This window comes from Tetrao urogallus, assembly GCF_951394365.1.
Source record: "Tetrao urogallus genome assembly, chromosome: 2".
Taxonomy (NCBI): Eukaryota; Metazoa; Chordata; class Aves; order Galliformes; family Phasianidae; genus Tetrao; species Tetrao urogallus.
Genome location: NC_136814.1, coordinates 3,924,033 through 3,941,423, shown reverse-complemented (window position 1 = coordinate 3,941,423; position 17,391 = coordinate 3,924,033). Strand labels below are relative to the sequence as shown.

The 17,391-nt window shown below is 42.6% G+C and overlaps 1 protein-coding gene across 1 annotated transcript in view; it reads right to left on the bottom strand.

Moving 5' to 3' along the window:
- Positions 1-17,391, bottom strand: part of RALGAPA2 (Ral GTPase activating protein catalytic subunit alpha 2) — a gene marked incomplete at both ends in the record, with an annotated part of 118,398 nt that overhangs the window by 26,676 nt on the left and 74,331 nt on the right. The window contains one exon of the mRNA XM_079550449.1: positions 14,312-14,439. Within this exon, the coding sequence (XP_079406575.1) occupies positions 14,312-14,439 (128 nt within the window). The remainder of the gene's footprint in view (positions 1-14,311; positions 14,440-17,391) is intronic.

The window sequence follows — 17,391 nt, the reverse complement described above, 5'->3', positions numbered from 1 at the left end:
AATGACCAGCACTTCTGAATGAAAAGAGAGAAAGTGAACATTAGCACATCAAAGGCCCTGTGCTGAAAGAAGAAAAATTGCGCGATGCACACTTTAATCTTTCTGACAATCTATGCACCGACTGAACTGAATTCTATTTCTCACACAAATGTGAATGCTTGATACAAGGACATCTTTACCAACAGCAAAAAGAACACAGAGGGACGTGCTAGCACAGTCTTTGAACTTTTAAAATATGGATTAACAAGCAATAATACTTAACTAGCGAGAGAACAGCCTCTTTCTTGTCTCTCTTAATAAACCCAAATCATGTAAAAACACTTTTCATAGGTGATAGGCATACTGACAGAATGTTAGAAATACTTATAAGCTGAGTCAAAAAACAATCTAAGACATTTTCCAGCGAATGGAACACAAGCAATATTACAGTCTTCAACTAAATGTCTGTTATTTAACATCAGATACCCTCCATCGAGCAGCCTTAAATGCAATTCACTTAATTAGCACTTCTATTTAGCTAAGGGCAGAACAGGACTTGTGTTTACATGCTTAAAAGGCAATACTGCTAGAACATGTATGCAGCACACATTTACACTAATCACACTCATCCTGCTGCAGTAAGCTCAGTGATTTCTGCCCTTCACTCTTCTCCCCACAGCCATCACACATCAGCAACTGCCTGGAGAGGAACCAGGGGGACAAGCAAAACAAGCTAAAGGCATGATTTTCTCAGCTCCCTTTCTTCACCAGGATGCTCTGATTACTGCTGAAATTTCACTGAGGTCCTCTGTGCAGTTTTTGCCTGCTGATCACTGGCTGAACTGCTGGGCTCAAACGCTCACAGAGAGCAAGGCGATACATCCCAGAGCTTTCCTCCTGTAAACAAAACTGCATCCTCCTAACTAGATGCTTGTAAAGGAATGCCACAGCTTTACAAGCAAGCCTTGCTCAATGCACATGATGAGTGAATTTGTTCCTCCCTTCTCTAAAAAAAGAACACATATCATTGGGTTGTGACTCAATCGCAGCCATTGGAATGATGTCTCAGAACAAGCCAAATAAATCACAACACTCAACATATGAAACATCACAAATGGAAAAGGCTGAGCCAGAGGAGCTTAGACCAGATCCTTGGCACAGATCAACATATTCCCAAACAAAACATACACACTTCCCAAAAGGTCTGCGAGAAATCATTTTTCTCACACATATGCCTGAGTCCTGAGAGGGAATTCAAAGCTAACTGCTTGGGAGCATTCTCTTTTGGGACCTCGGAAACACTCAGCGTTCAGCTGAGACTGGTCCAAAAGAGGATGGTAACTCAAAGAAAACCCAAGTAAAAGATCAGTGGGGCTGGGAACTCTTAACAAAATACAAAAGGTTGCCTTTTCCCCATCTTAGACATTAATCTGTGATGAAGACAAACAAACAAGCAAAAAAAAAAAAAAAAAAAAAAAACAAACAGCAAAAACCCCACAAATAAACCACAAAACCAACTTGTGAAATTAGAAGGCAGGCGATGCAACCCGCTTTTCCAAACACTGCAGCTGCAGCCCCATGCCCCAGGCTTCTGTTTCACTACGTTTCCCTTCTCTAGGGCACGGTCTCTCTCAAAGCACTGGCTGAAACGCGTGCTGCAGGAGAACAGAGGGCCTGGCCCAGACAGATGGCCTGCCCTGGGATGCTGAAAGGGATTCTGAGAGTTGAGCAGTATGACTTCATTCTCGTCCCGAATATTTGAGGCAAAGCCCAACCACGGAACTACAATGCTCTATGATAGAGAAGAGCCAGCAATGGGCCTGGAATGCAAGAAAAGGTGTTCTTTTTTCTCTTACTAATTGCTTGAGCTCCAGAGTTACTCGTGAGATTAATCTGACGTTCTAATTTAGTACAGCTATTTGGCTGTGATTTCCTCATGTACAGAAATCTTCTAGCACTGCTTCTCCTAAAAATCCTCACACTTGAAATGCAGCCTTTTCTCTCTGGTCAGGGAGCAGAAATTTACTTCCATCTTTAAAAATCATTTGTTCTTTCTGCATAAATCACTGCCTCACCACGTCCTGCACAGCCAGATAGCGCAGCAGAAACACCCCAAGCATTTAGGAATTTCTGTCCTACTGCTTTCTCATTCTTTGCTGCTCTGGACCATTATTACCACAGTCCCTGTGATACCTCCAGCAGCACTGGCAGATCCACTCAGCCCTAAAATCTCATTATACTGACTAGTACAAAAAAGTAACAAAGCTGTCTCAGTCCTGGTGCTTTAAATGCAACAAAAAGATGAAACTCAAGGGGAAGAAAATGTGCATCTGCCCACACTGTCTTTCTCATTTTCTTCCATTAAGTGCTAAACATAAGAAAAACACAACATTTTGTTTACTTGATCTCTGTATACCTTCTTCAACAATACCAGGGGAGATTAAAAATCGTTGTCCTGGGCATTAAAAAGGATGATGAAGTCCACGTGAGCTTTTCATTTGCAGTGCCTGTGTTGCAGAGATTGTAACTGATACCTAAAAAATGACACCACAAGTAAAATCTCTCTACTCTGCTTCATGAAATCCGAGGACTTTGTGTGTTGACTTTTGGGATTCCAAAATGCAAGTTGCTGTGGTATTAAAAAAAAAAAAGGAAATGCTGGCATACAAATCCTACCCTATTCAACAACTTGAGAATACTAAGAGCTTTTACAAGGCAAAGAACACGTTAAAAGTTCATTAATTAAACAGCGCTTGTGAACAGATGGAATGGCTATCTGGGCTCTAATTACTGTAAGTTGGTACAGAGGTTTGCAGACCTTAATGAGGTTCAATAAAATGAATGATTACACATCAATCACAATTAGAGAAACCTGTAAGATGAGCTGAATTATCATGGCAACAAGTCATAAAACACGGGAGCACAAAAAGCAGCAGGCTCTGCAAAAGCTAATCAGGAAAATGTTTCTGCTTTAAAAGAGGTCTGATGGATTTGAACAATTCCTCCCTACTGCCAACCCCACAAACGTGTTGGCTGCCTTAATAGAAGAGTTCTACCATCGTTCTCTTCCTTCTGGATAAGCGCTGAGCAAAGTGCAGGGGAGGACAGCACTGAACGAGTTAGCAGAAGGAAAGCAAACCAGGCAATGCTCTGAACCATAACTGGCTAAGGAAATGAAGGGAGCAGGAATTTTCTGTCACACATTAAATACATTACTGAAAATAAAGACACTGATGTGTCTTTTTATCTCGAGGATGTCAAACAGCAGGTAAACAGCCTGCCTAAAACCAGAGCAATGAAACAACTATCAGCAGCTACCTGGAACACTGGGGTGAGGTTATTCACAGCTGCTAGGTGCACTGCAGCAGCTGTTTCTGTACTGCCAAACCTTTACAATCACACGGAATTGTATCTAGCAGTTAAGGACAGAAAACAGATCATATTTAACAGCTAAGGACAGAAGACAGATCGCAGCCCCTTCTGTTTCTTACCCCTGGATCTGCCCTGGGAAGCAGCGATGTCAGAGCCCAGTGTCCCAGCTGTGCCAGGTGCCGGGGAGAGGATGGCTGGGATGGGGACAGACATTCAGAGTGAGGGGAGGAGTTGGCTTGTGATGTACAAAGCCTCCAAGCACCAGCTTCAGTGCTCACTCCCGCAAGGAACAGGCACAGCTCTGTGATAACCTTCTCGGTGCTTCTATCCTTCCATCCCCTTAACAGTGCTGCTCTGGGAGGCACACCACCCAAACACTCCAGAAGCCAACTTCCAATACCAGGGAGCTCATTAGTCATGGGTGTGACACGAATTAAGGTAAGATCTATCAGCTTGAGGAAAAAAAAAAAAAAGCTTGAGGTTATGTGATATATTTTAATGACTTCACTTTCACGATGCTGCACTTCTGGCATCATGGCTTTATAGCAACGAAAAGCTGAGCTAACTCCAGGCTTGGTTCAGTGATAATGCAAACAAGTGAAATCACTGCTATGGAAACAACACTACTGAAAGGTGGGCAGGGGAATGCCAGCAAAGCCAACAAATTATGGACTAGCCAAGTTTAGTACATCATTCTCACTGTTAAACAGGTGACAAGGAACGAGATGGATATCCTAAGCTGGTACTGATAAACGTAGCTGTGCAGCAGGAGGTAGGGTTTCTAAACCTGGTTTCTGACCTGGTTCAGGCCAACTGGGAGACAGGACTAAAAAACTGAAAATGAACTAATTTTTATCTTTTTTTTAAACAGAAAATGCTGTATGCTTACTAAACACTTAGTATTAGATTCAAGAAGTTATTAAAAATTATAAGACAACTGCAGTTACTTTAAAATACATACCAAAAGATAATACTGATGAAAGAAAACATGAAGATGAATATGCCAACGAGCCCAGAATGAAAAAGCATCTTTCTCCTATTCCTCTCTGTTTCTGTCTCCAAGCTTTCACTCCCAACCTAAAAAACCATCTCCAGTAAAAGAATATTTCAAAACTCTTTCAACTGCCTGTAGAAGGAAAATCTTTCTTTAAGGAATGATACAGCACTACAGTGATGCTCATTACAACAGTATTTGTAAAACAGCCATTTACATCATGGATCCCATTTTCACAATGTCAGGTTCATAGGAACAGCAGGCTGCAGGGAGGCCAGGGGAGATCCGGTCTCACCTCCTCACAGTGTGGTCAGCACTGAATTCTGAAGCTCACTTTTGCTAAGAGGGAAACGATGCCATTAAAAAACTTCCAACCAATTAAAAAAAATTCAAAGCTACACTTCAAATTCTTCCAGTAGAGAAAACAATTTAACTTTTGAATGAATGATTACAGCACACACAGCTCATGAGAAGCAAGTTTTCTTTAGAAAAACAGGAGAAGTTTGACAAAAAGAATACAAAACACTTTGAAGATTGTATATTTGCAGTTTTGCAAGTTCCTTTGCAGTTGGGGATGCGTCCACAAGGATGCACAGATGCATTCCAGCTGGTGGCCTGCACCCTGCAACCCACGGAGATGCATCTCAAAGACTCCAGACTGCCCTGTGCGATGGAGACTGAGGCTTTAAAGTTGGCAGCAGGGCTTCAGGAATGGTGAGTGGCCAGCATGTGCCCACAGCAGGCCAGCACGTGGTCCCTGCCCCCCATAGCTCCCAGTGTCTCCCAGGTGGGAGTGCTTTGGCCAGGACTCTCCTTACATGCAGCATCCTGTGCAGGAGCTGGACCAGCACCCAGGGCTTCTCCAGGCACAATCCCAGCTCCCAAGGAGTTAGTCCAGCTGGGATGAGGCCATCTCCACACCTCCTCCTGCATCCCTTTGTTCTTTTGTTGTGATGGAGCAGCGCAGGGCTTCCTGCCCCACCACACGTGCCTCTGCCAGGCTTTGTGTCTAGCAACAAAAGTGGAGAAGCCCAAGCTTTTCAGTCTCCTCTAACGAGTCTTCTCATGACCTGTATAATTTCAAGCAGTATGTGCTTTAGTTTTTTTCCGAGTTTTGTGATTTAATCGGATGATCACGTTGTAAAAATTAAGACCTATCTTCTTAATCTAAATTATGCAGGGTAATTCCACATAATTTTATTAAAATGTAGGAATGATCGCCGTACGTTCTGCACAAAGGAATTAGTCTGGAGGGCTAAGAATGAGCACGAGTGGGACCAGCTGCTCCCTCTAGTTGGAAAGCAAGTTATTTTTCTTCCCAAAAAGTACAATGGAAACACAGCCAGATATTAAAAGCAATATTGCTATTGCAATAAATGGCTAGGTAACTCACACCGCAATACACGGCTGCTGGACATCGCTTTGATTCTTTCTGAATCCAGAATGAGTTTTTATTATCTGAGCCCAGTTCCAGCTACTATTCTACTATGTAAGTACCAAAGAATAAAAAACTCCCCACATCTCACAACAAATCCACTCTGGAACAAAAAGAAGAGCCCTGTACGTCAGAGAAGTGTTTTGAGAGCAGCATTCTACAGCATTTTAAAATAACCGTTAGGACTTCCATACGCTTTAAATAAATATAGGGTTTCGTTTATTGATCCAGAAGCCACCTCCTTACATTTCCAAAGCTTTGAAACTAAAGAGGAGGCTTTTTAGCCCGAGGGGTTAAAAGTGTGGGTGTGGAAGTGGGCTTTTGTTAGAAAAATTAGCAATGCTATGAGTCATTGTGCATTAGCGGCAGAATAGTTTTGCATCTTGTATGAATCCAGACACCATATGCCATGCGAGGGCCTGCTACTTTATGCGGTGCCGCTGCTGCCGGGCGGCCACGTGGGCATCCCCAGCGGAAAGGCTGTCTGTGCGCGGCGGCGGGCGCAGGAACCCGGTGATCCGGACACGCCGGACATTGTCGCGAGCAGCAGGAACAGCTGGTAAGCTAGCGGAGCTCGCCGAGCGAGCAAAGACAGCGCCGGCGCCCAGCCAGCATGCTAATGAGCGTGCACAAAGCCGAGCGGCCGCGGCACGCATCCTGCGTGGCTTGGGACCCTCTGCTCTGCTCCTCCGAGGGATCCCGGCCACAGCGATGGAACGGCCAAAAGGCGAACGAAGACACCCCGAGGAAACCGAAGTGCCGGCGAGCGTTTGGGCATGAAGTACTGAAAGATGCAGCGGAGATTTCAGCCGCACAAATCCTCGTCAACTTAACAGGGGTGGAACAGCCAACTTAGCACCGCTTAGTTTGAAAACGCAACCCAAAACTGTTCATCTGTATGCATGGAAAAAAAAAACGTTTAAATAAAGTATCTGCCTGAATCTATCCATTTCAGCTGCTGTCACCACAGGAAGACAATCATAGAATCACAGAATGGCCTGGGTTGAAAAGGAGCACAGTGCTCATCCAGTTCCAACCCCCTGCTATGTGCAGGGTCACCAACCAGCAGCCCAGGCTGCCCAGAGCCACATCCAGCCTGGCCTTGGATGCCTGCAGGGCTGGGGCATCCACAGCCTCCTTGGGCAGCCTGTTCCAGTGCCTCACCATCCTCTGTGTGAAAAACTTCCTCCTAATATCCAACCTAAACCTCCCCTGTCTCATTTTAAAACCATTCCCCCTCACCTCCCTTGCCCAAGAGGCGCTGGTTAACCACAGCTCAGGTGCTGATACGTGACAGAACGCAGCACGCAGGGCCCTGTCCATCTCTCAAGCTCACACCTGACTACAGGATCTTCTCAGTTGTGAGCAATACTACACCACACTGATCTGCCACTGCAACTTGAATTGAAGCCAGCAACCCTCCTGCACAACTCTGGATTGATTTAGGACAGAGGAGTTTAAAGAAGCATTTGAAAACCCCACCTTCTGCAAAATTATTCACGTGCAAATAAAATGTTTTCTTTATTCCATTTCTTTGGCAGTAACAAGAGTGTCATCCAAAGCAGCAGTTCCTCCATGGTGGTGATTTAGGATTCCAGTTCCCAATTCAAACCCTGGCCTGCTGCTTGCATTTCTCCAGAAAGACCCCTGACTCTCCAGATTTTAGTAAGGATGAAGCTGTGTGCTTTGTGGCTTCCAATGACTGTATGAGTACATCATTTAACATATCTGAAGTTCACCTTCCTTCTTTCTGACACACTGAATTCACTTTTTATTTTGAAGAACACTATGCTCATGATGTCACTGAATCACAGGCTCTTTTTTAGGACTGTTCATCAAACCACTTGGCAGATAAAAGCCTGTTGGAGTTTACTGACTTTTACTGAACAGAAGCCAGCTGCAGCAGGAGCAGCAGTAAATGTGTAAAACAATAACAGTGCTCTGTGTTATAGCACAAAAATTAATGGCATTGTTAAGAGGAAATTACAAAGACATCCAAAATCGTGGGAAGACTCGAGGGCATTGGCTTGGTAATGCTTGTGGAAGGGTATTTCAGCAGAGAAAATACCTGGAAACCCCAAGCAGAGTTTCAGCAGTGACTGGTAGGGAATGAAGTAGCTGAAAGCAATGCAAGGGGAGAATTTGGCTGGGTGTGGATAACAAACTGCGATAACCATTATTTTTTCAGTGGGAATCTCCCACATGGGGAACGAGGGACCAAGGGAGCTGGGATGGCATGAGTTCTTGTTGCAATACAAGTTCCATGAATAAAGAAAAGGTTGCCTTCTTTTGCACTGTCTGGAGCTTAACTCACTTTTTAATCAACTACTTATACACTATGCAACCTTCACTACTGCCTGCCTTCCCTCCTGTAAAATGAAGAAAACAAGCAGGTAGCAGTGATGTGGATGCAAGACGTGTGCGTTGCAAGGGAACACGTCAGGGATGGGTATGTAAGATGCATACACAAAAATACAGGAACTTCAACCCGTTGTGTCCATGTGTCAGCATGGAACACGCAACGTTCAGACCTGTGGAAGCATTATGCACTCCTTAGACATGCACAAGTAGGCTGCAGTAGATTTCTCCGCCAGTCTATGAAGAGCACTATGAATAAGAGCTGAAGAGCCGCCTCCACAATCCCATGTAATGCCACCTAAAAGCTTTGCCTCGCATGACTTATTACGGGCTGCGGCAGATTAGAGGCATCGATCGCTGCCCGGACAAGGCTGTGCTGTGAGCAGGGGAGGCAGAGGAGGGAGGCGGTCGGCCATCGATCGGCCCCGCTCCGAGGGGTCTGCGCGCTTCTGCCAGCCCAGGCTTGGGGACCAGCAGCACGGCAAGCACGCCGCCCTCCAGACAAAGCGGTGCAGGAGTGGCCAAAGATCTGCCTGCGAGCCAGAAGCCATCATTTGGGCAGAAAACTGTCAGATGCCGTGTCATATAAATTGTCACAGCTCTCGTGACACATGCTTTAGAATTTCATAGTCATTTCTAACAGCATCTACATAGCCCAAGGGCATGACTTCTTTGGATGGAAGAAGGGGAACAAATTATGAGCTCCTCTCTAAAAAGATTAGCAGGCTTTCCATTTCACTTGCGTGGTGCAATCAAGCACCTCTTTATAACCAGAGTATAGCTCTGAAGGCAACCTCAGCGAAACGCAGTTTGTAAAGTGCACAAAACATCTTTTCAGACACCTTACAACACACGTGCAGAAAAAATATGACAGTCATTTACACAGCTGACTCACAGCAAACAGTTCTTCTTTAGCCTGACCACTCAGATCATCGCTCCACGTTAAGTTAATCATAAACTGGTTTAAGCCTACAGAAGCAATTCATTCTGAAGTCAAAGCTGATGATCTTAAGCTCGATATTCTAGATATGATCATATCTGCTATACATTAATATCTGGATACAATTTAAGGAGTTAAAGTGGTGGGGTTTTTTTGTTGTTGTTGTTATTTTTACATATTTAGATGGTCTTTGATTTGATCCTCTTGAGCTGCTTGTTTGGTACGGGTAAGCAGGCATGCCATGCTCGCTACAGTGCATAAACCTTTACAAGTTATTCACACAGCAAATCACCTCTCCAAAGTATGGGCTGTTTTCTCCTGGCCCATAGAGTTGGGAATCTTAAGCAGGGAAATGGTGACATCCAGTGCTCAGATACTATGTAAAGCATATGCATCCTCCTCGTGCTTTCTGTTTGTTCTAGCTCACAGACACGGCCAGCGTCTGCTGCACAGATGCACCAAGGCACAGATGTATTATGTTGCAGCAATGCACTGAGGAATCCCAAGGTAAACTAAGGAAGAATTTACATCTCACTTTCAGATTTTCCTCTTTGACTGAATAGCAAGAAAAAAAAGTGGACAACTTTGGAAACAATACCTCAGCCTGCAATTGTGATGTCTTCTCTTTTTTTCCTGCTTGCCAGACTAAGCGTATTTGGGATCAGCCTTTACGGAATTCTGTTGATGAAAGAAAGGCAGAAGCAGCACAGCTTATATTAGCTGCTCCTGCTAGGATTCCATCTCTGAGAACACTTTCCTAGCTACCTGAAACACTGTTCTGATAGAAAACGAGCAGATGAGTCTGCACAGCCCCCCACCTGTGAGTTATTTCTTCTTCCCCCAAAGAGCATCTCAACACCATACCCTAATCAAGATGCTACAGAAGAGTATGAAAAAAAAACAGGAATCAAAAGGCAGAATATTGTTTTTTCAATTAAAAAGAAACTTATTTTTTAGTGAAGAGTGAAAACAAAGACGTGCACATGTACATTCAGGCACACAGGTCTGCCTCACAGACCTCACCCACTGTGACAGCAATCCACCAACATCTCTGTATTGCTGTGACCATTTCTCAACCTCTGCCAAGCTTCTCTTTCAAGTAAGGATGCACTTAGAACTCTTCTAAAATAAGCCAGGTCTGGTACAATCTTTTAGCCAGCTGTCTTATTTTGAAGATAAGTTTGCACAATTATTGCCATCGTTATCATTATTATGAAAATAGGAAAAAAGAAAGTAGGATCTTCACCACTATTGTTACTAAGAAATGTGTGAGATGGCAGAGAATAAGCATCCTGGCTTTAACATTTTGTACGTAAAATCTGAGACTAATTTATAAAACTCTCAGCAGGAACAATTTAATTCAAGGAGCAAGGAAATGACATCCTTTGAAAGACAGTATGGACCCCAGGTTAACAGAATTTCCCATTCTTTTTGCTCAGACACCATTATCCCGTGATGCCCAAATCTTTCTGGAGCAATAAGTTACAGACCAACCACTGAAGTGGTTGCAGGTTTAGTTTCTAAGCTTAAGTACAAGTAAATCTCCAAATGTGGAAATGTAACTATCACCTTAAGCAGCAACTATACATAATAAAGTATTAAGTACAAACCCTGTTTTTTTCCCAGCATTTATCTTTACAGATAAGACCAGCTCTCAGTGATGTACAGACTGTGCAACTTAGGACAACTGGCAGTACAGAACAGAGAAAAGTTCAGAAATGCTTTTCGGACACACAACTAATTTTATATTAAATGGAAAAAAAACCAAAGATGTAATTTATAAGTAAAAAATCAGAACCTCCATCATTTCTTGAAACATTCAGTGTTAGTGGGGCCTGAATGGACACTTGCTCAGCAGGTCATGCTCAACAGATCAGTCACTTGGCTGCAAACAGCTGATGCCTTCTCCAACTGCGTTTGCCTGAGCAGTTTGCCTTCCATCCCAGGCACGCACTCCCACTTACTGCACTGCAAGTGCCAGAATCTCAGTGTTCTGCCTCAGTACTTGTTGCTTCTCTCCTATCCCTGGATGTTGTGATGTTGCTGCAGTGCTATGATCTGGTCCTGCAGAGCACCCCCTAACTTCCACCAGAAACTTGACGGGTCCATTTGGTGCAGCCAAGGTTTATTCACATCATCATTTGCTCAGCTCAGATGCCAGTAACATCGACAAATATACACATTTTCATCCTATAATTTTAGGAAAATTTAAGCATTACTTTTTGATGTTTTCAAGTAATCTTAAGCCACCTTACTGTTTGTGATTTCCATAAAGTACACAAACGTATTCAAAACAATTATTGGCTAAAAAAGCAGCGTGGTGAAGCTGCTGAAACACATTACCTTGCACTCAACAGTTACTTGAGGATAGTGAGAGCACCAATTAGTACAGCCTGCGGCCACTCAGCCTCAATGCTTCAGTGCACCAAGAATGAATGCGCTCCTGAAAAAATGATTATTTTGAACATATACTAATGTACAATCATCCATTAACATGTAAACATTACAGCAGTGGCACAGAAAATTGAGCTTTAAGCATTCAAGGCAACTCAGCTATGTGTAACTACGCTGCTTTTGCCTGCCTGCAATGCCATCACACGTCATTTGGCACACACAAAGAACTTGCAGCCAGAACGGCCTTAAACAAAAGTTTAAGTATAGTTAATTATTTTTTAATGAATATTTCTCTCGCTCTAATGAATTCCGTAAAACAGAAACACTCACCTAAACCCACACACACAAACCAGACTAAACAACCTTGTGTGCTCTGCCACAGTTACCCTTCTCATTTTCAAAGGTACTTCCAACAGAAAAATGTATTTGGGTACAACACTGGAATTTGTGTCATCGTGACCAAGGGATTACAGTGCAAAGCAGCTCTGTGTCCTGGTCCCCATGGAAACTGGATTCAGATGCTGTCCTTTGCTCAGTGCAGCGCCCAGCTCAGAGCCTTTGTGCCTGATGAGATTTCTTCCCCAACCTTCCAGCAACAGACCTCACCGCTTCCTCCTGACTCTTTCCTAATTGAGATGCAAATTAATCTCTGTGGCTGATTACACTTCCCTTAAAGCCTCTGACAAGGGCAGCTGGAACCAGAGTTTGCGGACTTCCCTACAAGTGACTTCAGCTGTCACTACTGACAGGATGCTGCCAGACCCAGCAGCACGCGACCCCACAAAAGTTACGTCTCAAGTGCTGCCAAACATCACCCTTCCCTTTGCTAGGATTACTGCTTCTTGCTTCTCCCTTCCATACTATTTGCTGGGAGTTATTTCACCTTTGAGATATTTTCCTTCACAGTATGACAAAGTCACCGAACACTTTTAATTGCTTTTTATATTTCTGGGGCTGCTTTTCTCATTCCTCCAAGTTACAGATAGCAAAGCCACATCAGGAGCAAACTCATTCACTGAGCTTGCACATTCTGGGAGCTACAAAGACTACAAACTGTTAGTGCATTGGACAGATTCAAACACCTCCTTTATGGAATGTACAAACCTACATTATACCTTCTGGCTCACAAAAATATTCAGTCTATCTTTGTTCTCATAGGGAACAACTACTGTTGACCCTTTCAGTGAAAAAAGTTTCATTTTTTATAACTAAAGTTGTGGATGTGTTTTTCTCCTGCTCCAGTGCCATCCTGATGGGACCTTCCCACTACGACATCTTTGTCCTGTTTCAGAAATCCCTCAGCTCTCTTTCATCCATCAAATAGAGATGTAGCAGTCAATCCACTACAGATGTCATTGGTACAAAAGCAGACACAAAAAAGAAAAACAAGAATCTGGGGACAGATATGGTTTCAGATAGACCTCAAACATATGCTGAGATGTGGCATGTGCTGTCACGTTCGTGCTGCTCAAGTTTCACTGCAGACAATGAAGGGCCCAGAAGGGGACCCTGCAGGAAAGTGGGAGCACAGCAAACTGATGACAAACTGAAAGCCAAAAGATGAGCGGGATGCAGAAATCTGAGGTTGGTGGTGGCACTACTCAAAGCAGCATTAGTCTCTCTTCGTTCTAGTGAGCGCAGTTTCTTATGTTACTTTTACCACAGTGTCTCATTATTACAAATTACCTATACAAGCAGATGGATTAAGCTGAATTCTGCATAGAAGAACTTCAGTCATTAGGCTAGAATTCTCTCATTAAACAGAAGTGGAAAACCTGGCAAGTTCTGAGTCATCTGTTAGGTGCTGCCATGACTTTGCAACTGATGCACTGAATTGAAATAGTTATGCAACAACCACCAACTGGCTTTGTTTTACACACGAAATGGGTAAATAATGAAGTTAATCAGAATGACACTATTTAACTACAGTGCTACTTTTAATTTCCTGCAGCACGTATGGGGTAAAACTCAGCATTTTTTTAACAAAGAATATTTGGAAAATATTTAAAAATGTGCATCTCAGAGTAATTAATCAATGCTGTTTCAAAGATCAAAGCACTTCCAAATTCTTTCTCAAACTCCTGCTAGTAGAAAAATTCTCAAATAAAACCTTCCCCAAAGAAAACCAAGTGAAGTGAGTGCTGTTACTGACAAAACTAAAATGATTAACAAAACGAGCTATAAGACACTTCAAGCATAGTTATGGCATTGTGAGAAAATCCTAAAAACAGTGAAACCAGTTAGTCTGCATATCATATCAGAATAACCCAGTTAGTATGCGTATCATATAAGAATAAAAGTTTATCTTGCAATCTGCAGAAGAGATACCATCTAGCTATCTTCCAGCAACTGTAAGAAAACACTTTCTGAAAATCCCCTATTACAGAAAGTGTTTGATTAAAAATGGAATTAGGGAACCGAAATATCTGTCTCAGAAGCCAAATCCCATCTGTCTTACTAATGTAACAGGACCAACCAAACTGGAATACCTTCTTTTATCAGGTAAGAACACCACTGTTATCTGTGTATTAGCTTAATGTACACTGTAGATAACGTTTATTACCATGAAAGAAAATGGAACATTGTCACTACTTACTGTTCAAAGCATCACTGTAAGTCCAAATCCACTTGTTTGCCTGCTGCTGAGAACATTCTTGTGATCTTTTTTTTTTTAAGCACTGAATGGCAGCAGGGTGTGAATGACTTAAAATTGAGCTTGACACGCAGAACGCTCTGACCTTTTCCAGTAAGTATTTTCACTAATGCTTACCTCCTAGCAGCAGAATATTCAGAAGAACCCTGCCAAGGGAAACTTTGCATCATCAACAGGAAAGGATACAAACTCTGGTAGAGAGGGATAAGCGATTTGACGGCTCTGCTGGCATTGATGCACGTGGCACAAATGAGGCTTGGCAGCAGCTTTGCAGTCACAATGGCTCCATCAAAGAGAGGACCAAAAAATGGCACCTGCAGACCCCAAAATAAAAACAGCACACGTGAAACTGAGCCGAGGGCAGCTAAAGGAAGCACAGGAGCAAGTTCCAAAATGAAAAACAGAAACAGTAAACAATAAGCCTGATTCCCATGGGATTTCCACAGCAAGGCACCTGCTGCTTGAGGAAGGTGAGAGGGAGGCAAGAAGATGAAGACTTCACCCTGAACAGCTCGAGGCACTTCAGATATTCAGCTACATTACAAGCGACAGTTTGCACAGTCTCCTCTGTAAATCACAGACAGACAGAGGCTGTGAATCAGCGTGGCAGGCTGGGTGCCACACTTGCTAGCACATGTTGCATCTTGCATTATATAAATACAGGTTATTGACGTTTGGAAAAATAAGCATCAGCCCCACAATAAAACTCTACTAAACTATTTTGCCAGGAAACAGTATGAGCACATTGTTTTACATACTGGCATTTGTACTATAATACTCATCTGCTATTTTTTAAGTTCTTAATCTTTTGTAATTATGCTTGATGTGTATTTGTACATTTCACAGGATATTCAACATGAACTTATTATATACATCAGCAAAGTTTGCCTGTGAATTGGAAGTTAATGCTCCATTTGGAGCAGATACTCAGAGAGGTTTTCTGTCTTGCATCTCAGCAGGATGTTGATTCAGTGAATGACTCCTCCACTGGCAGGAGCTTTTGCTGCAGATATTATTCCATAAGCTCCTTCCATGGACTTTTAAAAGAAAAAAGTTGAGCTGATCCAAGATCAGGAAATGCAAGAAGATGGCATCTCTTTGAGGCAGTGCCCCATAGGTACGGTGGGCAGAGGCAATGGGTCTGTCTTACAGACAGTACCAAGATGTGGGAGCTGTGTTACTGCAGGGTTACCTCCAGAGGAGCCCACCACATCTCGTCATTTGGTGGCATATGGCTCTTCAGACAAAGGCAACGTTAAGAAAAAGAGAAAAGAGGCCCAAAGACTTTATAAAAGTGAAAAACGCCTGCAATTAGGCAGGTATAACATGCTTTGCCATATCAAGAACAGAGAAAAACACAGTGATTAACTGCATAGGAGATTTCATTATTGACAAGTAGTCAAACTCACTTCCCTATCACAAACTCAAAATGAAAAAAAAAATCTAAGTAGAAGCTAGCAGCAATTACCAATATTTAAGCTATGGATTTTTTCCATCTGTACAGAGGCTTATCACATAAATAAATACCCTCCATTATTCTTCTGCAACTGCTCGTGGGTGACTGTGACAGTCATTCAATAAATGGACAAAGAGAATAATATAAATCCCCTGCATCTAGGGAATTCCTCTAATTAGAAGTGGCAATGAATTACAGAAGAAATTTGGATTTAATGTAACATCTGCAAATGACAGCTGTCTTCTCACAGTTATTTTGTCATTCCTTTACTTAAAATATTGCCTCCTCCCACCTCCAAAAAAAAAAAAAAAAAAAAAGATTAATGCAAAATCTTTGCACGGCATTTTGCTTTATTTCATTGTGCTACCATTAGTAACTGGCCAGCTGGAAAGAAAAGTGACAGGAAGAAAATCTTTGCCATGGAAGTGATAATGTTCCACAGCACCAAGTTCCTCCAGCTTATGCAGTAACATTCCTACCTGAAGTTTTTAACACACACACACTCTACCTTTCAAGTATCGACAAAAGGAGATACAACGTAAATCTCCTTTTTTATGCCAGTATGAACAAGCAAGTGAAGTACATATTAGTACTAAAACTACACGCACATGTGAATGCTGGATGTTTTAAGTCAGATTAGCAATGTACATATGCTACAATACAGAGGAATTGATTCTCATTTTGACTGTAAGCAATTTTTGCTTGCTGGACTTAGTTCCAGTATTTCAGAAACACCTGGAGCCTAGGGAGTGTGGCTAATTGTCTTCACACAGGATTACTGAATTTATACACTAAAAATACACATGAAGTGTGTTCATTCTGCACATCATGTATATGTGTGTGTGTAAATACCTAACTATGCTCCTATTTCTAAAAGTCTTTCACTGAGCAATTTCTCCAGCATTTTTTTCCCAAAAAATTATCCCCAATGTGTCAGAATTGTTGAAACAAAAAGTTCAGCAGTTGATGTCTCCAAGTTAAACAGACACGCTCCAACAAACCACACTTTTCTCCACTACAAACCCCCTGCTGAACCTTGCAGGTTGCTCTGCCTGCCTGTGGGGCACATGGGCAGAGAAGCCCTGCTTGGCCCCCAGCTACAGCACTGCCACCAGGGGAAGCAGAAGAGCAATAAAAATGGGAGCACACCACAACTGTGAACTCCACTACCTGGCTAATTGCATGTGATTATGTAAAAGAAAAAAAAAAATTGGGGAAATGAAGAAACACACTTTCTTTTCTAAGAAGCAAGCCAGGTTACTTGAAGAACTGAGACCCAAGCACATTCCCTGTCAAGAATTCTTCATGAAGCAGAGTTGGTGTAGGCTTTCTGATGGGAAAAGAGAGCAACAATGTGGATGATGGAAACAACTTTTTATTGAGTGTGAATGATTGCCAAAGCAAGACGAGATGTAACCAGAACCAGAACCAAGAGCAGGGTCATCGAAGTCAATGGGATGCCACGGATCATCAGGCTCCATACGTAGAGCCCACCGTAACGACGGAAAGGGGGCAGCTGAACTCAATGCACAGGAGCACACGCCCCACTCAGTGCTTTTCTGCAAGCCAGCATTTAACCAGATATTGGAGAAAAGAACTGTTTCAGATGGTTACAGAAAAATATATATATTAGGCTTAGGAAGGAATGAAATATTTAAAAGAAGTCAAGGGAAAAATCCTTCCACTCCTAGGCTACCACAAACGTCAAAGCAAGTCATCCATGGACAAGAAATTAATATTCACCACATTGCAATCACCTGCTTCATTATAATTTCCAGGATAAAAAAAATTATTTTTGTTGCACAGAGTA